This window comes from Callospermophilus lateralis, chromosome 5 (assembly GCF_048772815.1).
Source record: "Callospermophilus lateralis isolate mCalLat2 chromosome 5, mCalLat2.hap1, whole genome shotgun sequence".
NCBI lineage: Eukaryota > Metazoa > Chordata > Mammalia > Rodentia > Sciuridae > Callospermophilus > Callospermophilus lateralis.
The window spans coordinates 34618873-34645948 of NC_135309.1; the positions used below are offsets into that span (position 1 = coordinate 34618873).

At 36.4% G+C, this 27076-nt stretch overlaps 2 protein-coding genes across 9 annotated transcripts in view; both read right to left on the minus strand.

Moving 5' to 3' along the window:
• Positions 1–8137, minus strand: part of Rapgef6 (Rap guanine nucleotide exchange factor 6) — a 214685-nt gene extending 206548 nt beyond the window's left edge. For all 7 annotated transcript variants that reach the window (XM_076856438.2, XM_076856440.2, XM_076856436.2 and 4 more), the window contains exon 1: positions 7923–8137. In XM_076856438.2, the coding sequence (XP_076712553.2) occupies positions 7923–7991 (69 nt within the window). In that variant the 5' untranslated portion in view covers positions 7992–8137. The remainder of the gene's footprint in view (positions 1–7922) is intronic.
• A 7025-nt stretch (positions 8138–15162) lies between these two features.
• The window catches only part of Fnip1 (folliculin interacting protein 1), a 97604-nt gene continuing 85690 nt past the window's right edge, over positions 15163–27076 (minus strand). For both annotated transcript variants that reach the window (XM_076856443.2, XM_076856442.2), the window contains 4 exons: positions 26417–26585; positions 22829–23026; positions 20234–20349; positions 15163–17574 (listed from right to left, as the gene is read on the minus strand). In XM_076856443.2, coding sequence (XP_076712558.1) covers positions 17496–17574; positions 20234–20349; positions 22829–23026; positions 26417–26585 — 562 coding nt within the window. In that variant the 3' untranslated portion in view covers positions 15163–17495. The remainder of the gene's footprint in view (positions 17575–20233; positions 20350–22828; positions 23027–26416; positions 26586–27076) is intronic.

Genomic DNA, 27076 nt, shown 5'->3' on the forward strand with positions numbered 1-27076 from the left:
TTAGTTTAGGCAAAATATTTTACGTTCATTCTATTTACCTATAAGCCTCCCTGCCTCTTGTGTGCTTCATTCTACTTCCAATTACATCTCCGTATACTCACAGTAATCCTTAAGAAACTATCTTATTTCAGGATTTAAACCCTCCAATGTTTCTCCTTTACTCTAAAATGGAATCCAAATCTTTGAAGTGATCCAACCACACTAGTACATCCAGCTTCACTGTGAATATCAACATGTTTGGAACCACTTCCACCAAACATCCCATACATCAGACCAGTGTTATACAATCTTTTCTTTCTCCCATTATCATTCCCTTTCAAAGAACCTTTTAGACATTCTTTCCATAACTGCCAACCCATATCCATTAATACTAAGAATAAAACGTTGCCAAGTAAGGTTGGGTTTTAGAAGGTCATATTTGTAGTTAATACCACACCTTTTTTCCCACCCATCCCCCTAAAAACCAGTTTTTGTCCCTTTTGGGGTGATATCACTTCCACTGGAAATGCATGCTCCTACAGATTGACTTCTTGTTCTACAAATGTACCTGGCTTGTCACTATCTGTGCCTTTGCACATGCCTAGAATGATCTCCCTTTGGTATACCTTATACCATTCAGATGTCTATTCATGACATTTAAGATCGAATTCAATGCTCTTCCAAGAAGTCTTTTCTGCTGGGTGCAATGGCACATGCCAGCAACTTAGGAGGCTGGGGCAGGAGGATCAAGAGTTCAAAGCCAGCCTCAACAGATTAGCGAGGCACTTAGCAACTCAGTGAGATCTTGCTTCTAAATAAAATATTAAAAAGGACTGGGGATGTGGATGTGGATGAGTGGTTAAGCACCCCTGGGGGGTTCAATCCATAGTACCAAAAAAAAAAAAAAAAAAAAAGACTTTCCTTTACCCAACTTGCAGTTTCAAATCCCTAATAATAATCATAATGTTTTACTAGATTTATGTTTTCATGTTTTCCTTCTAAGTCACTGATGAACAGGGACCATACTCAATTTCTATCTACAACCTTTGTTTTAATATCATTTTTAACCTATTATTTGTTAAAGGTATGGATGTTATCATCTGAGCAAAGCAAGTTCACTTCTAGAAGACTTCCTCTTTAACCTGTTATATAAACAGGTTATATATATTACATATATAATATATATAAATACACACATACACACAAACACACACACACACACACACATAATACCTACTCTTTTAAATCCCCCAAATGGTAACATATTGCTAATTTACACTAGAGAGTGGGAAATAAATTCTAAACAAGAGTAAAATATGAAGGACTGGGGTTGTGGCTCAGTGGTGGAGCTCTTGCCTTACACGTGTGAGGTACTGGGCTAGATTCTCAGCACCACATAAAAACAAATAAAGATATTGTGTCCATCTACAACTAAAAAAATATTTTTTAATAGAATATGATTAGATCCAAGATCTAAAAGCAATATGATGATGAAATAACTAGAAAAAAATACATGGGTAGAAAAAATGGGGGAAAAAAGTCTGAACTAAAGCAGAACTGGGGAGGCCAACGATAGATTCAGGAGGTAAGATCATTAAGATGTATTAATCAATTGAATATAAAGAGGAAGATACCAGGAGGAATCAAGAGCAAAAACCCACACATTTTTTAGGTGGGCAACAAAATACTAAGAAGGGAAAATAAAGAAGACTTCAATTTAAGACAAATGGTTAAGAACCTGGAAGACAATTTGAAAGTTAGATACATGAATCTGAAACACATAAAAAGGGGATAAAATGAAATATATGGTGCTTGAATATGTCAGACCATAAAAATTAAATGAAGTTACTGAAAAAAGACTAACATACATAAATCATCAGTCCTGATGAACATGAAGTATTTTTAGCATATGAGGACTTTATAAAATATATTTCCAATTCTTGGTTTTTTTGATGAATATTGCAAAACATTATGTTAAAAAGAGGTAAATAATCATAAGAGAGATGTACATTCAATCTAAAGTGGAAAAAAAAAGGTTATAAAGAATGGTGTTGAATATGCACTCACATTCAATTTTATCTGTGAATTTTTAAGTAATTTTTGATGTAAGTACTCAAAATGAGTACTTTAGCAGTTTTTGTCAAAACCAGCACAGGTTGGTCTTGAATTTGAGCTCCTCCTGCCTCTGCCTTCTGAGTAGGTGGTATTACAGGCTTGCCAATGCACCCAGCTTCCCACAGAGTATTTAAGTCCAAATTTTCCCATAAAAATACCTTTATAAAGTGAAAAATGAAATCAAAGAACTAGTTCAGAAAAAATAATGCTGTGGAAGCTGGAGAAATAGCTAGAAAAGTAAAAATTGTTAGATATCTAAGTGACACACATGACGTGTCTGGCTCACAAAGTTTATTACAAAGTTATAAGACACAAATAGCTCAGGTGGTAGAATGCTTGCCTCACATCCACAATGCCCCGGGTTCAATCCCCAGCACCACAAAAATAATTTTAAAAAGACACAATTCTTAGCCATTTGTGTATTTTTCATAAATAATTTCCACCCAAAGGAAAATAAGTAAATTAAGCTTAATCAATCAAATGTTAAATCCATTTATCATCCACTTTATTCACTTGATTTCCAGAACACTACTATTTTCTCTCTTGGTTTTTCTCCTATTGGATAGTTTGCTCCCATTCCTTTGATGGTTTTCGCTCTTCTCCCCCAACTATTTCTTTCTTTTTGGTATCCAGGATTGAACTCAGGGGCACTTGGCCATTGAACCACATCCCCAGTACTATTTTTTATTTTATTTAGAGACAGGGTCTTACTGAGTTGCTTAGTTCCTCCCTTTTGTAGAGGCTGGCTTTGAACTTGCAATCCTCCTGCCTCAGCTTCCCCGAGCCACCATGCCCGGCTTTTCCCCCAACCTTAAAATGATGGAGTGCTCTGGGAAATTTACTGTCTTTAGTCCCCTTCTATTTTTAATGTACACTCTTGATAGTAGTAATTCCATGTCCAGTTTCCTGCTTTAAAATTTTGCAGTCATAAGGTTACATATATTATTTAAAGAGAGCACACCCAGGAGACTGGAGATTGAAATTTTATTCATCAAGTTAAAGACACTTTTAAATCTCCAGCACAGCATTCCTTTAGAACAAATTTGTACATGCACTTCCTTACTCAACATTTCTAATAGTCACTTTAAATCTAATCATGTTCAAAACTGAATTTCTGATCCTCCTCAACAAAACCTACTCCTCTTGCAAATTTCCGCATCTTTTTTGTGTTTGTGCTGGGGTTGAATAAAGGGCCTCAAACATCAGAGGCAAGTACTCTACTATCAAGCTACACTCCCAGTCCATGTCCTTAGCTCTTTGAGGGCACCTCAAACTCTAATTAAACTCCAGTTTTGTAGGCCAAAACTCTTAAAATAGTGTTTGATTCTTCTCTTTCCCTCAAAGATTGCATCTAATGTATTAACAAAACCCACTGGCTAAACATTCAAATTATTTTCTGTCACCAGCTGGCCCAAGTAGCAACAACAAAAAAACATACAAACACAGAAATACCTTTTTCAGGGCTCAGGGACAGCTTTGATGCCTCAGATGTCAGCTCCCAAGTTGGAATTCAAGGGGAGAAACGGAGGCAGGAGGCAAGAGGCAAGACAGAGCACACCCTAACCCCCACACTATTTATTTAGGGAAAAGACATTCGATAGAAAGTTCCATCCAAATAAGGCAAGGGACTGGGTTTCAAAGAGTGAAATCTTGCTTGGTGATGTCTTGTGGTCAGCAGATTGACATGTTGGAAAGCCACACCCGTCTCAGGTGCTGTGTGGGATCACAGGCAGAGCTAGAGGAAAGGCACATATATGTCGCATAGCCTAATCAGACAGTAACGTCAGGCCAGGCCCCTTATACGCTCAAATGTGCATAGTTTACATACACAGCCCATGGATGGCTCATGACAATTTTCAAAGTCTAAATACTTCTCACTGCCTCCGTTACTATTACCTTAGTCTGAGTTACCATCATTTCTTACCTGACTTAATGCAATAATCTCTAACTTCCTACTTCTATTTGCTCCCTCACAGCAGTCAGGAGACTTTAAAAATGAAGCTAAGTAAGATAATTTTACTCCTTTGCTCTAAAATATCTAGGTGACCCTTCCACCCCTATTACTAAAATAAGTCAAAGAATTTACAATGATTCAGAAAGTTCTGTGTCACCATTCTTTCCTCTAACTTCACTTCTTACTCACCCTAGTTCACTCTTTATTATAGTCACTCCAGAGTTGCTTGCTATTCCTACAATGCATCAAGACATGCTCTCATCATAGGGCTATGCCTATTTCCTCTGCTTGCAAAGCTCTTCCCCCATGATTAATTCCACCACATACATCAAATCTTTAATCAAAAGTCAACTCAAAGCTGAGTGCAGCGTACACGCCTGAAATCTCAGCAACTCGAAAGGCTAAGGCAGGAAGATTGTGAGTTCAAAGCCAGCCTCAACAAAAGTGAGGTGCTAAACAACTCAGTGAGACCCTATCTCTAAATAAAATACAAAACAGGGCAGGAGATGTGGCTCAGTGGTCGAATGCCCCCGAGTTTAATCCCTGATAACCCCCCCCCAAAAAAAACCAGTCAACTCAACCAGGAAAACAGGAACTACCTTATTTAAATTGCAACCCAGCTCTTGTTCTATTGTTTCCAGGACCCCTGATCCTACTCTTTTTTATAGCAATATAATTTTTATATTACTTATATAGAATAAAATAATTCACTTGTTTATATTTATCATCTGCCTTCTCCATTCCTTGTTCCATTAGTATATAAGAACCACAGGACAGAAGGGTGGCACATATCTTTAATTTCAGTGACTCAGCATGCTGAGGCAGGAGGATCACAAGTTCAAGACCAGCCTCAGCAACTTAAGGACTCTGTCTTGAAATAAAAATTAAGGACTGGGGATGTGGCTCAAGCGGTAGCGCGCTCACCTGGCATGCGTGAGGCCCAGGTTCGATCCTCAGCACCACATACAAACAAAGATGTTGTGTCCGCTGAGAACTAAAAAAATAAATATTAAAAAATTCTCTCTATCTCTCTCTGGAAAAAAAAAATTTAAAAGGGCTGGGGATATAACTGAGTAGTAAAGTAACCCTGGGTTCAAGTCCCAGTGCCAAAACAAAACAAAACAAAAAAACAAAACCCACTAGGACCAGCCTATTTGTTCACTGATCCGTCCTGGTACAGAGAATTGTATCTTGAACAGGTAAGTGCACAAGAAATAATTACAAATTACTATATTTATAATATACCCTTAAGAGTCAACTAAAAGAAAAAGGTTCTTCTGAAAGCAAATGAACTTGTGAGAATTTAACCAATTCTTTTTTAAAGAGAGAGAGAGAGAGAGAATTTTTTAAAAAATATTTATTGTTTAGTTTTCGGCGGATACAACACCTTTATTTTATTTGTATGTGGTGCTGAGGATCGAACCCAGCGCCACGCACATGCCAGCCGAACGCGCTACCACTTGAGCCACATCCCCAGCCCCCAATTTTTTAAATCAAAGTAAACCATCACTATGATTTGGGTTACTTACTCATGTTTTCCTTATTCTACATTTGTACCCCAATGAATGAAGCAGTTAACGTATTATGCTGCTATATGTCAAGCTCTATTTTATGAACTGTAGGCATTCCTTGAATAATGCTGATCTTCCAGTAAAACAAGATAAAGTACTTAAAGCACAACTTGGCAAATATAACATCACAAACAAGTTTAAAAATTTTCGTACGCTCAAAAAATATGCAATAATAATTTTGCCATTAAGGAGAAGAATTCTACAATTAAAATATGAATGTATCAAAACTAATGTTTACAAGTAAAACTTACATCAAACATTCAAAGTTTTATTCGACAGCATTCTGCCAACTGAGCTATATCTTCAGCCCCTGAATATTTCTAATGATAAAAAGACTATGGGGGGGCGGAGCATAGTGGTGTACACGATTAATTCCAATGACTCCAGAGGCTGAGGAAGGAGAATATTAAGTTCAAGTCCAGCCTCAGCAATTTAGCCAGACCCTGTATCCAAATAAAAAAATATATAGTTGTGGGGGCTAGGGCTGTAGCTCAGCAGTAAAGTGCTTGCCTCAAAGTGTGAGGCACTGGGTTCGATCCTCACCACCACATAAAAATAAATATACTGTGTCCATCTACAACTAAATAAATATTAAAAAAATATATAGATAGATAGATAAATAGACAGATAGTTGGGGAATGTAAGTCCGTAGAAGAGAGCCCTTGGATTCAATCTCCAGTAACTCAAAAATAAATAAATAATAAAGGACAATCCAGCTATTTAAAAAGACTGCTTTCACTTAGCTAACATGCCCTTCCAGAATCATAATAAGAAATTAAGATTCCATAATAGCGATGGGGGGAACTTCAGATAGGGCAAAGGGGAGGGAGGAGAAGGGAGGGAGCAAGGGGGTAAGAATGAAGTTGGAATGATTAGACATCATTACCCTAAGTACAAGTCTGAAGATATGAATGGTGTGAAAATACTTCGTGTACAATCAGTGACTTGAAAAATCGTGCTCTATGTGTGATATGAAATGAATTGCATTCTGCCATCATGTATAATAAATTAGAATAAATAATTTAACAAAACACACACACACACACACAAAGAAAGAAAATTAACATTCACATGATTAAAGATGCAAAGGACTCTGGAAAGTGGTAATATTTACTTTGTTCCTGTGCAAAGACCAGGATTTCCAATAACAAAGTTTGACCTACCACGGCTTAAATTAAATAATTTAAGGACATATTACTATTTAAATTATAAATAGTAATTTATAATTACTTAAATTATAAATTTAAATTTAATAGTAATTTAAATAGTAATATGTCCTACAAGGCCGGCGCAGTTACTCATTACTAAGCAAAAATCCTGAAAATCTGGGCTGGGGATATAGCTCCGTTGGTAGAGTGCCTGCTTTGCACACACAAGGCCCTGGGTTCAATCTCCAGCACCGCAAAAACAAACAAACAAAACCTTGAAACTTAAAAGTGACTTAAGAATTAAAGCATTTCAATTCCATTAACGCAAATATAAGCTAGTACTCCCATTCATGGTTGTTATATAGTTTTTGTTTTGGTTTAGGAAACATGCCAGTGATTATAAGAAAAAAAAAACTTCTCCAAAACAAGGAATACCTTCCCCCCAAATTTAAATAATCCACAAGGATGTGCAAGGCTAACAGGTTTTCGTTATTTGTCTGAAATTTAGCCTCAGGTCAAATGAAAACTTTTTCAGTTCGTGCCATCACTGCTAACCCAAAATACTTTATCGTGTAGACAAGCCCAAAACACTGTAAAAAAATTTCTAATGACAGTCTGAAAAAGTACCTAGAGAAGTGATCTTAAAACAGGCATCAGCCACCACAGATCTTATCATCTGACTGGATGCAAAGTTTTAAACGGAGTTTCTAAACTTTTACCTTTTTTAGTCGACTGTACAATATTTCTGGGACGCAGCACACACTGAAGTTCGTTCTTAATTGCCTTACTGTTATAGGTCACTTAAAATTCTTACTTTGTGACTTAGTCTACCTGAACGTACGGGCAAACTCCCTCACCCACCCTCATTTTACCCAACTCAGAAAATACTATTTTGTAACAGGGTTTTCTTATCGAAGACATAAGGAAGTGCCCTGCAAGAATGGGCGTGCTTGAGAAGACCGCACTTCTTCGGGAAGGAAAGGCGGTCACCCTCCAGCCCGTGACAAGGACCTGGGTCAGGGCTAGAAGACGCAGAAAACAGATACCCGGCAAGGTGAGAATTACTGGCACTGGGACAGTCGCCGCAAGCTTCGAGTAGCCTGAGGACCGCTGTCCGTTGAACTGCGGAAGCGCACCAGGATCAAACCGCCTTACCTCGGGGGTCCGTTCGGGCGGCTTCTTCTTCAGCGCTTGCCTAGCGCAGGGGTCCACCGGTGAGTTCATGGCAGCAGCCCCGATGCTCCCCACCCCACCCCTAGCAGCCCACAGGACAGCCCATTCACCTCACGTAGGGGTGCGCCCTCCCTACAGGGAGGGAACTCCGCACCGTCGTGGGGTCCGAGCTCAAGCAAACAAACCTTCGCAGTGCCCGCCCAGGGCCTCAGCCCACGCGCGACTGGCCAGAAAGCAGCCCGCGCGGGGGCGAGGGGAGGCAAGTACGCATGCGCATCACGTGCACGCAAGCTATCCAGAGCCTTAAGGGTGACGTAATAACTGGGGCGGTGCGGTTAAACCTTTTCCAGCCCTCCGTGAGATTTAATGACTCGTCGCGAGATCTCACTTAAACCGATCAGGGGATCCGCCTCAGAGTTGTGGTTTTTGGCCTCTATAGCTTCCGGTGTAGGGCCGGAAACGCACTCTTAGGGTCTAGGCGAAAACAGCCTGTTGGGCAGAACTCTGGGGAAGGCGTCTGGAGGAAGACATTTGTATCCAAATCCGGAAGCTAGGCGGAGCTCCTCCTCTGCAACTGTGACGCCCCGCCCTTGGAGAACGTACGGAAATCGAAGCCGCCATTCGCCAAGCAAGGAAATCCACGCATACCACTCCGTGTTTCTTTCACTACAACAAAATCTTTTGTGAAAGCTGTCCACAAAAAAGTGCTTGTCCTTCTCAAGACAAGTATTTTAACACCAGGGCAGAAAAAGCAAAGCTTTTTGACATTGGAGAGGGGCGAGTGTCCATGGTGCTGGGTGCCAGCTTATAATCGCCGTTTTGTAAAGCCAGGTGTAAACTGCATTCACCTAATGCCCAGAACCGGCCTCCCTCCACCCATCTCCTCTCTCAGGTAGGTGGGCGTAGGAATGCCTGGACTTAGAGTGGACGCTTTTGCGCTTTTACATTGCATCTGCTTCCTAGCAAGGTGGATAAAGCCCATTTCGATTTACTTGTCCTTTAGTAAGCAAAACATCACTTCGGGGCAATCAGACATCAGCAAAGGCTATTTAAACAATAAAAGTTAGCTCAAAATTCCAGAATTCTTCATTTTAGAACAGTGCTTTGTACCATTTCTCATTAATGCGAATATGGGCCGCATTAGTCACAAGGTTCCTCACTTGGGCAACACCACGGACTGTCTTTTACATAACTGAAATTTAAGGTCCTTGAAGGCTTTGGCCTCATTTAGATACATCTTAATATACTTCACTAAATTGATTTAAGATTATGACGTGATTTTCCTGTGTTTAATGACATGGTGGAAGTTAACATTTTAGAGTAAAAAAACGGAAAAGAAAAGTTCAGGCTACAATATTTCATAGCCATACTCTGCACTGGTCCTGGGACTTGCTCAAACTTGAAGTTTACAACACACTACTAACAAGTCTCTTTCTCCCTAATTTTGGGAAAAGACACCAAAGTAGATGTGGCTTAGCCATTACAGAATAGTGGAAAAATCACAAAACAGTAGGCAAACCATCCCTCCCCCACATCATACACACACACACACACACACACACACACACACACTCAAAGGTCTGCTCAATGCCAGACAAAAGATTATCCCTTCTATTCTTCAAGGATCAATTTCCAGTGTCATCAGTATCCTTAAAGAGGGAAAAGGAATCAAAAACATGGATTATCATTAACTTGGATTTTAGGGGCAAACAGGCCTGAATGTGTGTCTTTTAACACACCACTTCTACTTAGGTGACTTTTTAAAAATTTTTTGTTTTGTGATACTATCAGTGCGTGCTAGGTAAGCATTATACAACTGAGCCACACCTGCAACCTTGAAACTATCTTTGAACTTCAGTTTCTTCAGTTATAAAATGGGAATAGTAAAGGACTTACAGCTTCAGGATTTAAGATCACAGATGAAAATCCATTTAAACACTATGTTGCCTGCACAATTCAAACATTCTTCATTATTTTCACTTTACCTCTAGGAAATGATTTCTCTAAAGTAGAAACTCAAGTTTGAAGAATTGGATAGTTTAATTTGTTTGTTCATTTCTATTCAGAAACATGAAATGTAGAACAAGAGGAATTCTTGGAAAAACATTTGGGGGGGGGGGAAGTATCTTACAAAGCTCAAACTTAACACTCCATGACAGCAAGTCCACTCCTTTATAAATGTTTTAAAGAATACCTATGTACACCAAAAAAGATGGACAAAAATGCTCATAGTTGCCAAAACAAAGAAATAAGTCAAATATCAGAATGGTATACTCAGCTGCATTGCACATGAACGAATCTCCTAACAATGTTGAGGGGGAAAACAAAAAATAAGGAGTATGAATACAATCAGTGTTCAAACACAAGTATTAGTTATGGATACATACACAAAGACAAAACTAAAGAAAAAACAAGGACACATTCACAAAAAGTCATGTTGATAGTTACAAAAATGAGAAATTATGATCAAGATAGGGTGTATATGGCCGTGCAGGGTGGGCACATGCCTGTAATCTCAGCAGGTTGGAAGGTTGAGGCAAGAGATTTTGAGTTCAAAGCCAGCCTCAGCAAAAGCAAGGCCCTAAGTGAGCCACTCATTGAGACACTGTCTCTAAATAAAAAACAAAATAGAGTTGGGGATGTGGCTCAGTAGTTGAGTGTCCTGGAGTTCAATCCCTGGTAAATTCCCCCCCACCATAAAGAGACAAGGTACAGGTAGGAGGGAGCTTCTATATTGTTGAAAACAATCTACTTTTTGACATGCGTAATTGTTACATGAGTGTATATTCACTTTTCAGTATGCCATAAGAGAAAATGAATTAGTACACAAAAATAACTTGTTTTATTAGACTTTTTTGTGACAGCAATAATAAAGTTATCCACAATGACAATCTGGTATGCTGCTGGAGTGTCCCCAAAAAGTTTCATGTGTTGGAAGCATGAACCCAGTGTGTTGATGGATGGAAACTTTACTAGACAGAACCCAATGTGAGGAAATTATATCACTTGGACATTGCCCCCAGAAGGGACCCCAGTAATTCCCAAGAGGGGTTGCTATAAGAACCTTGCCTAATCAGGCCCCATGCTATTTTTAATACCAGCTTCCAGAACTATGTCTGTACATATTATACAGCTTCAGGTATTTTGTTGTGGCAATTAAAAATTGTCTAATAATGCTGTCCATTATCTAAAAATGGGCACATACTCAAAATCTATCTTGGCCTTAACCAACTTGTATAAGGTAACCTCCAGGACAGGATTGCCAGCACTAACTGTATGTAAGGTTAAAATATAATGATGTGAATGCAAGTAATTTATTAAATTGTGGGAAAATAACATGGTTAGGTTTTTTAAACAATTAGCTTAACTCTCTACCTCATTTTTTTTCATGGTACTTATACTACCTGATTTGTCTTTTGCACCAGAGGGGAAAATGTAAACTCCATGAGAATAGAAAAGAATGTTTGTATTTTTTATTGACATATCCCTGGCACCCAAATCTATCCCTACCTAGCACATAACTGGTGCTCAATAATTATTTGCTGAATGAAAAAAAATAGAACTAAATACTAAGAAGGCATTTTGCTATTAGCAAAATAGGCTCTTGAAACTGGGCATAATGGCACATACGTGTAAAAAATAACAACAGGAAGTAGTAGTAGTAATTGTAGTAGTAGTAAAGGCAAGGCAAAGTAAAGCACTTGATTGTTTTACAGTGGTAAAGAAAGAAATTTGGCTAGATCTATTGCACATACCAAACTGAAAGCCACTGAGCAGATGTATATGACTACCTTTCCAATTAACTATAAATCAACAACAAAAAATGGGAGTAAAAAGCTCTGGTTTTAGTAGCACTTGGAATAAGGTAAGGAATTGAGGCATGAGTATGCTGAATATTGAGTTACCATAGAACTTCTGGTTCAAATCCAGAATGTTATCAATGAATCACAATCTCTGAAGGCAGGATTTAGAAATTAAAATTGTTTTGTGTATGTGGTACTGGGGATTGCATCCAAGGGTGTTCTACTACTGGATCAAATCCCAGCCCCTTTCTGAAAATAATTTTGAGACAAGATTTCCCTAATTTGCTCAGGTTGTCCTCAAAATTGGGATCCTCAAACTTATGTTTAACATGACTCTAGAGTAGCTGGGATTAAAGGTATGTGCCACTGAACCAACCCCAATAGGAATTAATGTTTTTCAAAAACATTTACACATCTTGAGGCCCTGGGTTGGATCTCCAGCACAGCCAAAATGTGTGTGTTTATGTGTGTTTCAAAAGCCAGGTGTTTGCTGGGCACAATGGTTCACACCTGTAATCCCAGTGGCTCAGGAGGCCAAGGCAGAAAGATGTCAAGTTCAAAGGTAGTCTCAGAAACTTAGTGAGGCCCTAAGCAACTCAGCAAGACCCTGTCTCTAAATAAAATATAAAAAAGGAACGGGGATGGGACTCAGTGGTTAAGCGCCTCTGGGTTCAATTCCTGGTACCAAAAAAAAAAAAAAAAAAAGCCAGGTGTTTCTAATATACTCCAAGGTTTGAGAATCTCAAACTCAGGTTTTAGACTAGCATTTCACCCATTTCAACTCTAGTTCCTATACTTGAGACAGACTCAATGTGTCGTAAAAGGGTGGTACCATAAATTTCTAAAGGAAATAATAACTCCTTCCATGTATTTACACATTTCATCAGATTTGTTCTGCTTGATACGATTTATGAAAGTAATATGCCTGTATCAGTAATATGAATTTGAGCAATTAGGTGAATATAAAGACATGTTTTTCTTCTCCTTTGTGAAAACAGTCATTTGGAATTTCAATCTTAATATAATACTTCCCCACTGGCATGTGTAAGCATATGCCTGTAATCCCTGTGATTTGGCAGAGACACAGGAGAATCACAAGTTCAAGGACAGCCTCAGCAGCTTAGCAAAACCTTATCTCAAAATAAAAAATAGAACAGGGATGTAGCTCAGTGGTAAAGTGCCTTTGGATTCAATTCTCAGTGCAAAGAAAAAAAAAAAAAAAGGAAAGAAAAAAATTGATAACTCTCTCCAGAATAAAAATCAAGGTTTATCTGCAGGAGGTCTAAAAGGATAGTGTTAATACAGACCAAGAGTTATCTGCAGGGCTGGGGATGTGGCTCAAGCGGTAGCGTGCTCGCCTGGCATGCGTTCGGCCTGGGTTCGATCCTCAGCACCACATACAAACAAAGATGTTGTGTCTGCCAAATACTAAAAAATAAATATTAAAAAAAAACAAGTTTATTTAAAAAAAAAAAGAGTTATCTGCAATATGAAGGGATCACAGTCTAGAGTCATAATTCCCTGGAAGAAAATTCTACTTTAAAAGAAAGGTGATAAGGGGACCTAGTGTCCTGTGGAAGAGGAGATGCTATGTTCAGATCAAAAGCCCCACCAAAGTACTCTTGACAAATAATGTATGGGAATTTTACATATTCTTTAAAAATTTGTTTTGGACCATTTTACTTTTTAACGGGTATTATTTTCTTTTCATTTTTTTCAGTGTTAGGGATTCAACCAGAACCTTGCACACATTAGGCAAATGCTTTACCAGCAAGCTACATCTCCAACCTGTCAACTATATTATCTGCCTAATCCCTTCCCACACAGAGCTATAATTTCCCAGCCCCCTTTACACTTTCAGCTCAGATTTGTTTCACTTGCAACCCCACCTCTATGTTCCACATTGGCAAAGACAAATGAAGAAACCCCAGATATCTTTACATCTCTCACCACAACTAGTTAAGAAAACTTCTTAGAAGTTTTTTTAGAAGTCTGAGAGACAAGATGGACTATATATAGGAAAAACTATATGATTTGAGGTAATGTTAAATTCTCTATACCTCAATTTATTTTTTTAAATATTTTTTTAAGATGGACAAAATATCTTTATGTATTTTATTTATTATTTTTTATGGTGCTGAGGATCATACCTCAATTTCTCATTCGTAAGTCCTCGATGCTTCTCAGAAGTGTTGCAAGATTTTTTCCTAAGTGTATGTGCAAACAGATGAAGAGAACTGATAGTTGCTTCCCAAATATTAGCTACTTCTTCTGCATGAAAACAATGCACTTATTTTCTTTGGCTAATTGCTGAAAAAAAAGTCATACACATAATATGATATGAAAATAGGTACTCCCAAAGTCCCTGGTCTAGTGCTGTCTCCAAGCATAACTGTTCAAGTCAACCTGGTTTGAGAAAGGCAGCTCCCCAACAACTTTGATCATGGTTGAATTCCTGCTAGGGAGTAGGCTTGAAGGATATAAGGAAGAGCTGACTACCCTACAATGCAGATGAAAAGGAGTGACTTACTGTAAGTCACATTCAGATCAGTAAACAAACCAGGATTACAACCCAAACCAATTGGCCAATTTTTTGCTTAATTGTAAAGTCTTGTAATAATTAATTTGTATTCAAATCAATGTTCTTAACAGCTTCACATAGCTTCTTCTAGGTTTTAGTTCGTTGGGTTCACTTTGCATTTAAAGAGATTTTGTCATTGTGAGTCATCCAGTCTGAGAATGTATTAGTGTATGTTTTGTTATTGTGTTTCTATTCATAAGAACATATGTTAAAAATTATCCAACAACAATTGGGAAAAGGCTGGTAAAATCACCAGGTTATTAGTGACAGCCAAAAGGTTTATCATTTGATGCACACTAGCACTGAGTTGTATCCCCATCCCACCCCTGTACTGGGGAGTGAATGTAATGCTAGGGCAGGCATTAAGGAACCAGGCACTCTACTGCTAAGATTAAACCCACAGTAGTGATCTGAAGTAAATTCTTGACAAACATTATTTTACTCAATTCCAACAACCTCATGACGTATATTTTACAAATACTGAAAAGTCACATGTCCAGAAGTGTCAAACATGGGTTTGACATCAGAGTCCATAATATTACATAGACATTATTAACATACGAAAGAAAGACCAACACTACCCATCAAATTGATGTGTGTTTATTGCACAAATTTCCCCTAGAACTGGGAGGTTATTATAATACAGGTGTACATTTGAAAAATGTATTCTGAACAAGGAACAAGTATGTACATTTTATATATCCATCATCTAAATAACTTAGAGAAAGCAGAACATTCTCATAAGACATCAAACAGAAGTAGGCCTTACGTAAAATCTGATTTTTTTTTTGTGATCATCCTCAGTGTATGCCAACTGCAACAAAACGAAATCTGTTTATTGCACTTAATATTTTCAAACTCAAAATTAAGACATATTAATAAATGTCAGGACACTTAGAACCAAATCAATTAGTTTATATGTATGGAAAATTAGTTTTAATTCTATCATATAAAAGATCCCTTTTTTATTGCTTGTTGCAACAATATTTTTGATATGTAACATATTTGTACCATAAGAAGTTGAAAAACTTATTTTAAACAGGTCAAAATTCTTTTGACATCATACAGACCACCAAAGCAGTAAATCATTCCTTGGGCTTCATATAAGGAAAGAATGATTATGATGAAGGTACCAGAAATTATAGGAGTGTTAGGAATTATAACTCAGGAATCCTATAAGGATTAAGGTGTGCTTAAGAAACTATGAACCTTTTCCTTCCCAGCAAAGCTTAGCTTTAAGAATAACAGCAGCATGAGCCATTCACTTGCTGAAGACTAGAATTACTAAATAGTAATTTATTAGACATTTCAAATAGGACTGAAAACAGTTTGATGATTAAGAAGATTGACTCAAACAGACATTACCTACCTGCTACATATTATTCTGAGCCACAACCAAAAAATAATGTACAATGGCCCATATAGGAAGTATTATAGAATCTGAATTCTGCCAGAGATCGACTCACTGAATTGCAAAAATAGACAATAGAAGAGTTCTGTTAATGAATGGAGTAAGAAAATTAAGTCAAAGAAAATACATTCATAAATATTCTGGCAGCAAGTCATCCACAGGAGACTTGGGTACTAACAAGTACCACCTAAAGGACATGGGCCAAACTGTAGGCAGATCAATTTCAGATTTACTTTCTATTAAAACAACCACTTCTTTGACTAGTTGGAAATCTCTTGAATAAACATAAAGGGTGAGGAAAATGTGACCCAACACTAGTCAAGGTTGACTAAACAAAGAACATAAAATTTTCATTGATCATTGAAAAGTTATAATAGCAAGAATGGATGTGCTATATTGTAAATGTATTTAGTAAATGAATAAACAAGTGATTTTCTTAAGCTAATGAGTTAATTGTGATGGAAACAGTCAAAGCAGAAATCAGAATTACTTCTACCATTTAATGTATCTTAGACCAGATAAGCAAAGAATAAACTATAATTCAGTATTCAAGTAAACTGAGGTAGTAGAGCATATTGAAAACTTTATCTACCCATCTTTCTATTTACATTACTTACATGGGTTTGGTTTTGTATTAGCCTTTCTTACAAGCAACATTCTACAGTATATACAAAGACAACAAAAATTGAGAAGTGGAAATCTAAAAAAAATCACCATTTGGAAGGGAGGAACTGTCACAGAAAAGAGAATAATTTATAATTTCAATTAGTGTAAATTGAATATTTTAAGCAGTGTAACAAAGACTCTGCTCCTGTGGTTTCAAAAAGGGCTGATAATGAAAATAAGGGGCTTGACTACCTGAGCACTTTTTAAAGAAAATAGTATTTGTATTTTTGCCAATGCTTTGGTGTAATTTCTTATCCTAATTTTCATTTATTAAATTAGTGAATATGTAAATATTAGTATTTATAAGAATTAGCTCATACTTAAAAAACAAATAGTATAAAGTAGTATTCTTATTTTAGGAATCCTCATCCTCAGCCTTAAAAAAAAATTGGCTTTATGTATATTTTAGAATGTGAAACAGAAAAAAAATCACATAAACTAATAACATTAGATACAATTAATATTAGTTGAAAATTTTTGTTTAGAAAAGGCATGTTTACCAATTTTGTATTTCTACCTCTGCATTTTAAAAAATAGATACATATGTACACTTGGGTGGACAACATAACATATATTTTCACTCATTATTCTGAGTTTGTTGTAATTAACAGGATGTTTAAAATACTTACATTGAGAAATAACCAGAAATTAGCTGTTTTGAAATGTAAAACAAAATAACAAATAATCAAGGTTTTTTAGCTTTCTACAGAATTAAAAACTAATGACTACTTCTGAGCCATTTAATCATGAGACACTCATTTATGAGTTGTGACAACATTGTAGTGATGACATGAAATTCCTTGATATTATTTATTTTGTAGCAATTTCAAAGTTATGCTTTGGCTTTTTCAAATGCCCCCCACTCACCAGCCAGCAAAATTATTTATGCTGCTTTAGTTTCACTTGGTTAAAAAAAACCCTACCATCACCCAAAATCCAGTTAAAAGAAAACTCATCCAATGTACCCAGAATATGCAATGCAGTGCAGGGTACCTGGGAGATGAACTCATTCAGACAGAAGTCTAACAGGAAAAAAATTTCATAAATACATGTTGTGCCTCTTTCCTTGGTTTCTATTTAACTTTCCACCAAAGTTAAAGGAGTATCTGAGCAACATATGGAGAATGAGTGCTTGCTACAGCAGCCAGAAGAGGAAGATCACTGGATTCAATACTGAAATAAAGAAAAGAAAACTCAGTTCAGGCTTTCTGTACCGAGAATATGAATTCTACAGATGATGACAACTACCTGAAATGTTACTATGCCTCAGCAGTTAAGGAGTTACCTTGGCCAAAAGGAAAAGGGTGAGAGGGGAGAATAACAAAAGTGCAACATTTTTTAGTAAGTAAAATTTAGAACCACAGATTTAAAAGAAAGGAAAGAAAAGCTGGGTGTGGTGACACTTTAATCCCAGCAACTCAGCAGGCTGAGACAATAGGATTCCAAGTTCAAGGCCAGCCCCACCAACTTGGTGAGACCTTCAGCAACTTCTTGAGATCCTGTCTCAAAATAAAAAATAAAAAGGACTAGAGATGTAGTTCAGCGGTAAATTACCCCTGGATTCAATCCCCAGTATAAATAAATAAATGAATAAATAAAAATTAAAATTAAAAAAAATGAAAAGAAAGCCTCTAAACTCAAAGGTAACAAAGTCATGGATGCAGGGAAGCATCTTACTCACTTACTAAAAATGCATTTATGCAAGGCATAATGTATAAATAATACAATTTAGTATAATAAAATAATATTATATGTAGATTGTTTTGGCTAAAAATGTTTCTATAATAAGGTATACTGGAAGAAGTAAAGGAAACTTCTTCAAAATACATCTTAAAACAATTTATAGAAAAAGAAAAATGGCTAGTACACAGAAAAAGCAACTCAGACTTAACTCACAGAGGAATTTGAATAAAATTAGATGCCACTTTTCAGCTAGCAGCTTGGCAAAATTTAAAGTCTGGTAATAGACACTAGCTCTTGCTGTTTGTGGAAATTGATATTTACTTTCTGCATAGTATTCAATATTAACTATTACAATATCTTTAAAATTTTTTAATTATGTGCCCTTTTCCCAAAAATTCTCCTTCCAGAAATATATCCTACAAAAGCCAAAGATTTATATTTTTAGGAAAAGAAAAAGGAAACTATAAAATATATGATGGAATGCTATACTGCCATTAAAATGAGTGATCAGTATGTGCTCATATGAATAAATGTTGAAGACATATTAGAAGGTCAGTTTTATAATAACAGATAAGAGTCTCGGGGTGGGGATGTGGCTCAAGCGGTAGCACGCTGGCCTGGCATGCGTGTGGCCCAGGTTCGATCCTCAGCACCACATACAAAGATGTTGTGTCCGCTGAAAACTAAAAATAAATATTAAAAAAAAAAAGAGTCTAAATTCTCCAAAGCTGAGAGAAAGATGAAAACAACTTTTCATTTTATGCCAATATGGTATGAACTTTGGCTATATGCCCATTATTTTAAAAACTAGTCTAATTTTTTTAAAAATAAAAGCATTACATATACATTTCCCTCCCTAGAATAAACAAGATTATATACTGTTTCTGATTTCCCAAATACTTGACAACAATTCTCTATGTACTCCTCAAATCAATAGCCTAGCCTCATCAGGACCTGAACAACAGTGTGGTACTATGGTATAAATAAACAGAATCTGCCGTCAGAAAGATATAGTTATTCAAATCCCTACTCATTCCTACTAGTGTGTAATATCTGGCATGTTAATTTACAAAATCCTGATTTCCAATCTGGATGATATTGCCTACACACTGAAGGACGACTGTAAAAATTAAGAAATGGGAGTGTAGTTCAGTGGCAGAGTGTGTACTTAGTATTTTTGAGGTCCTAGCCCTAGGCTCAATCAATTCCCAGCATGCACACACACACAAAAAAGAGTAAAACTAATAAAAGAATTTAATTTAATTTGCTTTGTGACACACAGTAAATTCCTAAATGATGTTCTCTACTTTTCCCTTCATAAAAACTGAATTAGAAAAAAAATTCTATCTTGTTATAATTTCTTCAACTAGTATTTCAAGAAATGAAATATACACATACACACACACAAAAAAAGTGGTCACAGAACACAAAAAAAGGTGATTATAGAACAACCTGAAGCCAAGCATGGTGGTTTATGTGTGTAATTTCAGAGACTCGGGGGCTGAGGCAGGAGGATCACCAAGTTTGAGGCCCACCTGAGTAAGAAGTGATGGCCTCAGCAATTTAGGGAGATCCTGTCTCAAACAGACAGACACAAAAGAAAAGAAAACACCACCAACAAAGAATATACTGAAATAGGGCTTTATTATTCTCCTACAAACTTTCTGTTCCTCTGCAGTTAGCATTTTGGATAACTGTTTCCTTCCATGGAATAACTCAAAAGAGACAGACATACAGATAAGGTGAGAAGAAATATGTAGACAAACATATTTATATAAACATTCATCCTCAGAATGCTGTGACTTCACCATGTAAAAGATAGGACACAATCTTGGAAAAATGTTTACAACATATTTAATAAATAAAAACTTATTATTAACTTATTTTTCTTAGATAAAAATTTAGATCGTAATTCACTATGAATATATTCTCATTATATTGCATGTAGTGGCACAAGGGATAGTGCCTTTCAGATCAGTGAATGACAGGGAATCTGTTTTTGTATGGTACAGAGCAATCCAAATGAAAACAACGGAAACTTTTAATAGGAAAATATACTTAAGAGGAAAAAGGGCAATTCCGAGAAACATCCCTTGCCTAAAGACAGAGGAATGAGAAAGCAAAGCCAGAAAAGAAACCATGAACATACCCAAGAACCACACCCAGCTCCTTGACATGAACACGCATCTGGCCCCTCAAGTACTCAGACAGCATTTTGCTCTTGAAATATAGTTCCTGCAACCGGTCTTCAAGATGCATTACACACTGCAGTTAAGGAAGAACCAAGAATCAGATGAGAAAACTGGTTCCAACTCTTTAAGAAAGACAAATTTCAAAGCATCATATTTTTTCAATTCAATTTTGTTATTCCAACATGAACAAAAATTTACAGCACATTAAGTTTTAGCTAAAAAGGAGTAGAAATTTGTTTCTGGCTTTTATCAAAGGTTAGCTTCTAAAAGTGCTTTTTTAAAAACTGTGGTAAAGGCTGGACATGGTGGTTCAAGCCTGTAATCTCAGCAGCTAGGGAGGCTGAAGCAGGAAGATCTAGAGTTCAATGCCAGCCTCAGCAAAAGCAAGGCATAAAGCAACTTAGTGAGACCATGTCTCTTAAAAAAATACAAAAGAGGGCCAGGAATGTGGCTCAGTAGTTGAGTGCCATTGGTTCATCTATGTCATAGCATTCATCTAAGTCACAGCGGGTACTAGGGGAAAAAAAAAACTGGGGTAAAATACATGTAACATAAAATTTGCCATTTTAAAATGTATAATTTACTGACAAAAAGTACATTCAAAATGTGCAATACCCATTTTCAGGATTTAAAAAAAATATTCTGTATTTCAAATTTGATAAATATAACATTATTATAAATTGATTTATTTCAAATATATAGGAAAGGGTGTATTCTCCTGTGATTAAGTCAGGTTGCAATAGTTCAGAGAATACTCTGTAATTGAAAAGGTTTCTCATCTGGAACATCAAATTAAATACCTAGATTTTGCTTTGTGCTAATAAGCTTGCTCAATTTTACTAGAGACAGTTTTTCACATGAATAAATACTATAGATATTTGAGGGAAAAAACAGGAGTTTCAAGTATTAAAACACTCAGATTCTTGAAGAGAGTAATCCCCTTTCCAATGAAAAGCTATTAAAGACTCCTAATAAAAGCCCATTATTAGAAAAACACAACTGAATGGATTTCTTAGCTCATCTATTTTGTGGTATATGTTTTCTCCATAATGTTTGCTTATAGATGAAAATGTCTTAAGACAATGTTAACTGAAATAAATATATATATAAAATATGTACAGTTGATCATATTAAATATTTAAAAGTACACAATTCAATGGCATTAAGAGATTCACAATGTTATACAAACATCACCACCATACACTCCAGAATGTTTTCTCAGTTCAAACAGAAACTGTACCCTTTAAATAATGTCTTGACATTTTCTACTTCCCTTACCCACTAGTAGCCACTATTCTATTTGCAGTTTGTCTGAATTTCTTGATACCTCATATAATTGGGATTAGCATTATGTTTCTGAGGTTCATCTATGTCATAGCTCTACCACTGAGCTAGTCCAGCCATTTTTTTTTTTTTAAATTTTGAAACAAGATCTCACTAAATTTCCCAAGCTGCCCTGGAACTTGTACTTCTCCTGTACGGAGAATACAGCTCTCAAGTAGCTGGGATTACACTTATGTGCCACTTCACAGAAAAGCAATTTTATTCCATTTTCTGGCCAATTAAATATTGCATTGTATGTTTTATACCATAATTTCTTTACCCATTCATTTGCTAATGATAATTTGAGTTATTTCAAACTTTTAGCTATTGTGAATAATGCTGCTATAAACATTAAAATGTTTAAGTCCATACTTTTAATTCTTTTGAGTATAAATGCTGAAGTAGAAGTAGAACTGCTGCATCCTATGGTAATATATATTTGGTTAAACTATTGTACTTGATTTCTATTTTGTTGTTATCAGTGTTTTTTTTTGTTTGTTTATTTACTTGTTTTGATAACTAGGTTTTTTCTTCTTTTTCTTTCTTTCTTTCCCTACCCCTCACTACCATTGTTGTTTACTTGTCTGATTTGGTTTGGTTTGGACATACTAGGGATCAAACCCAGAGGTGCTCTACCTGATGTGGCAGTAAGGGTCCAGAATGCAGTGGCATTCTACATAACGCATGGGGATGCTATATGATCATATTACAGGTGACTGAAAATTATGGCCACTGAAATTACAGTATTTTGATGTATACACAAACCTATCAGTCTTAGCTCAGGAGACATAACAAAATAACACAGTGGCTTCAGCAAGAGAGATTTATTTTCTCACAGTCTGAAAGCTAGAAGTCCAAGATCATGGTAGGGTGAAAGCACTGTTGGGTACTGGTGAGGGCTCTCATCATGGCTGGTGGACAGCTAACTTCTCTGTGTATCCTCAAAGAGTAGAGAGAGAGAATAATCTCTCTTTTCCTCCTTAGTAGACCACTAATCACATCAGTAGACCCCTGTGGACCCCACCTCAGGATCACATCTACCCTTAATTACCTGCCAAACTTTTCAGCTCCAAATACTATTACAATAAGGCAGGTGGTGGGAGCAACAAACATCAAGTGTTTCAGAAAACCAATGAAGTTAGCAGTAGTATTTAACTCAGGCACATACTAAGTAAAATTTAATCACCTACTAGATTACTTAAAGTTTTTCAAGGCTTACATATACTTACAAAATTTGGAGACAAGTTATGCTTATAAAGCTGAAGGGTAGAATGAAGCAGGTTGGAAACAAGACTCGAAACCAACACTTCCTTTCCCAATTTATTATCTGTCACTCGTCTCTGGCTGCTGGCCACTTGAACAGTCCATTTATCCATATCAGCTATAATGCAGACAGCTTCTGCTATTGGTTCATCCAACACTGGATGCTGGGGGGAAAAAAAGAATTCAACTTATGATAAGCAAATAAAGTATTCAAAGATAATGCAAATGGAAGGAGGCAATGAAGCAATACTAACCAAAAGCAGAAAAGAAAAAAAAAAGTTAAATTCTGACAGCTAACAACAAAGAACCTTTAGCAGAGGAGAATGAAATAGTTAACTCAATAACAAATACTTTGAGACATCCTCAGATGTCTCAGAGGAAATCATAGAGATTTTGTACTCATCACCAGAATTCTATATCTTTTAATCTAGAACTTTACTTTCATCAGTCTTTTGATCATTCTTTCATTTGAAAATGTACTGTTAACTATGTTCCAGGCAACAGGGAACATATGTTTAGCTTGAAAGGGGTAAACAATTTTAAAATAAGACAGAATTTACCCATACAAACAAGTTAATGGTAAATTGTGCTTCCAAGCATTGATATGCCTCAGCACCACAGGGGCTATCCCTTAATGACATAAAGTACTTTACTGCCTGTGTGTACTAGATTTTTCTATTTTACCAAGAGGTATATCCACAGTAAGAGATGGCATTGAAAAGCAGAGAAATCAACATGTACTAACATGGCTGTTCAACATACACTGTTGAAAAACAAATGTCATCATACTAATATATACATATACTATTATATCCTAGTTGTGTTTGCAAACTCAGTGAGACCCTGTCTCAAAATAAAATACAACATACGGCTGGGAATGTGGCTCAGTGGTTGAGTGCCCCTTAGTTCAATCCCCAGTACTCACGCTCCAAAAATAAACTTCTACTTTTTACTCTGCAAATTTTCGGTTATTTGAATTTTTATCACAGCATGACACTTTCATAATTAAAAAACTTAAGGTGTAGTTGAAAAAAATACTTTAACTTACATATATTGATAAAAAGACCAAGAGGCACAGGCTGTGCCCTTGGCTTCTGATGATTTAGCCAAAAAGATAAAAAATGACAAGCACAGGCAGGTGTGGTGGTGCATGCCTGTAATCCCAATGGCTGGAGAGGCTGAGGCAGGAGAATCGCAAGTTCAAAGCCAACTTCAGCAACTTATCGAGCTAAGCTCTGAGCTGCTTAGCTAACTTAGCTCTTAGTTGCTAAGGATATAAGCTTGCTCCTGAAGAAGCCTACATTAGGCATCCTAAACGGATATCACTTTATCTAATAATGAACAATCACTATGCAAATTCTCTGAGAAATCAAATGAAAAATTTTGCTGCCCATGGTCATGCACGTCTGTATTCCCAGCTACTCAGAAGGCTAAGGCAGGAGGATTGCAAATTTGAGACTAGCCTGCAAAACATAGCAAGACCCTCTCTCAAAATGAAAAATAAAAGGGGGCAGGAGATGGAACTCAGTAGTAGAGCAGCCAGGCACAGTCCTGTGCACCTACAGTCCTAGCTGCTTGGGAGGCTGAGTCAGGAGGATCACCTGAGCCCAGGAGCTCAAGAACAGCCTGGGCAATATAGTGAGACTCCCTTCTCTAGAAAAAGGCTGAGTGGACTGGGGATATAGTTCAGTTGGTAGAGTGCTTGCCTTGCATGCAGAAGGCCCTGGGTTCAATCCCTAGCAACACACACACACACACACACACACACACACACACACAGAATAAGAAAAAGATTAACCATAACAAAATCATGAAATAATCAAGAAACATCAATACATGTTTATGAACTATGTTAATAATATGGAGAAATAAATTTGTTAGATGCTCAGTGACAAAAGCAAAATTCAAAATAAAAAATATAGAACCATATATATGTATTTTTTATATTCACATATATACATATATGTTACATATACATACATGCATATATTCTATATACAAGGTCTCAATTATACATACATAAAATATATAGTACATATTCATAAATACATATGCAGACATTATATGCACATGGCTCACTTACTTGGAATATATATATGGCCTCATTTATATAGTATTAAAAAAACACATATACATATAAATACAGAATAAGGATTAAAAAAATATGTCACAGAATACCTAATATAAAACACCACACAACATTATTCTGGCATTATTATTACTTTATAGTTGAGAAAAGATGTTTTATTAAATTAATTACTCAGAACCAGCCCCATACCTATAATCCCAGTGAGTTGGAAGGCTGAGGCAGGAGGACTGCAAGTTCAAGGCCAGCCTGAGAAATTTAGCAAGACTCTATCTCAAAATAAACCAAATGGGCTGGCAATGTGGCTCAATGGTAGAGCTCTTGCATATTAGCATGTGTGAAGACCAGGGTTCAATCCCTAGTACTGAAAAAAAAAATTATTTTGTCTTAGGATATAGAGGTAGTAAGTGGCCAAGTCTGTTGTATAAGCATCCACATGCTGTCGAATGACTAGAGTTTTTTTTGTTTTTGTTTTGTTTTAGTTTTGGTGGTACTAGGGCTTGAACTCAGGACTTCATGCATTTAGGCAAACACTGAGCTACATTTCTTGTCCTTTTTATTTTATATTTTGAAACAAGAATCTTGCTTGCCTCACATTTACAATCCTATTGCTTCTGCCTCCCCAAGTAGCTGGGATTACAGGTGTATGCCACCATGACTGGTTGTAAGGATTTATATTAAGAATGGCTGCTTTTAGCTTTCTGTACCACACACACACACACACACACACACACACACACACACACACAAATAGATACATTACCAGCAACCTTATAAAAATTTAAAGGATTATAAATGCACACTATGAACAACTTTTTTCTAATAAATTACAATGTAGTTCAGTATTAGAGCATCACTGGGTTCAATCAACAGTATCACAAGAAGAGGAAAAAATAAACGTTGAATGTTTTTCCCCTAAGATCAGGAACAAGACAATGACACCCCTTCTAATGACATTGTACTGCTATGAGGCAGAAGGAAGGAAGGGAAGGAAGACAACAGAGATAAAAGGCATCCAGATTGGAAAGGAATATGTGAAACTGTTTACTGATAACCACAGCCTGTGTGGAGAAAACCCTAAAATAGAACTAGAAGATTCAGCAAGGTCTTAGGATATAAGATTAATGTATAAAAGTCAATGCTTCTACATATAAATAATAAACAATCCAAAAAGGAGATTACGAAAATAATCTCATTTGCATTTCATCTGTAATTTTTTGATATTGAAAATAATCTAATTTAAGGACATGTATGAGTAAAGTACCTTCTGTATTTCACATTTCCATTTTGATAGATTACTATAACTGTATACTTGCTTTCACAGTGAAATGTACAAAGATGTAAACACTGTATAGAAAATGACAGATTCAGAGAAAGATGATTATGTTACATGGTCACATATCACCAAAAATACAAGGTAATTCAGGGTCCTCCTGTTTGATCTAAATAAAATGAAGAACACACTCACCTGCACAGCATGAGACAAATCTGACACCAGACACTGGCGGAGCTTCTCATCATTCCCAATTCCTTGAAGAACAAAGTCAGGCACATAAGACGAGCAGTAGCCACCCAGCAAGGACCTCCCAAAGTTGGCAATGTTGGGCTGAACAGCACTAACCTCAATTAACTTTGACCTGGAAAAAGATTCCCAAAGAAAACAGATCTAATTAGTAATAAAAGATATTTTACCAGTAAAAACAAAACAAAACTGTGAATTCTATTAGTCCATATTTCCACTTACATTATTCTCTACAAAATATACTCAGTGTAAAATCATCCTTAAATAAAAACTGCCTCAAGTGCTCAGACCACAAAGTACTCTTCTTATCCAGGGAATAGCTAATAAACAACTTTGTAATGTGAGCAGGAATCTTTCATTACTTAAATAGAGTTGTGTTTTTAACACAGTCCTATATAATCAGATTCTGAAAAATGCTACTCAAAACAAAGTTGCTAATTTTGTTGTCCATATCTGGGAGTACATCATTGCTAAAGCCTGTTTTTTTCTCCTTGTTATACTTGACCTAGAGTATACATTCCTTGTTTTCCTCTTTGTATTGACCACATTTATTTTGAATAGCCATTTCCTACCTTCTCAGTGATTACCTATCCCTAACTGACAGGT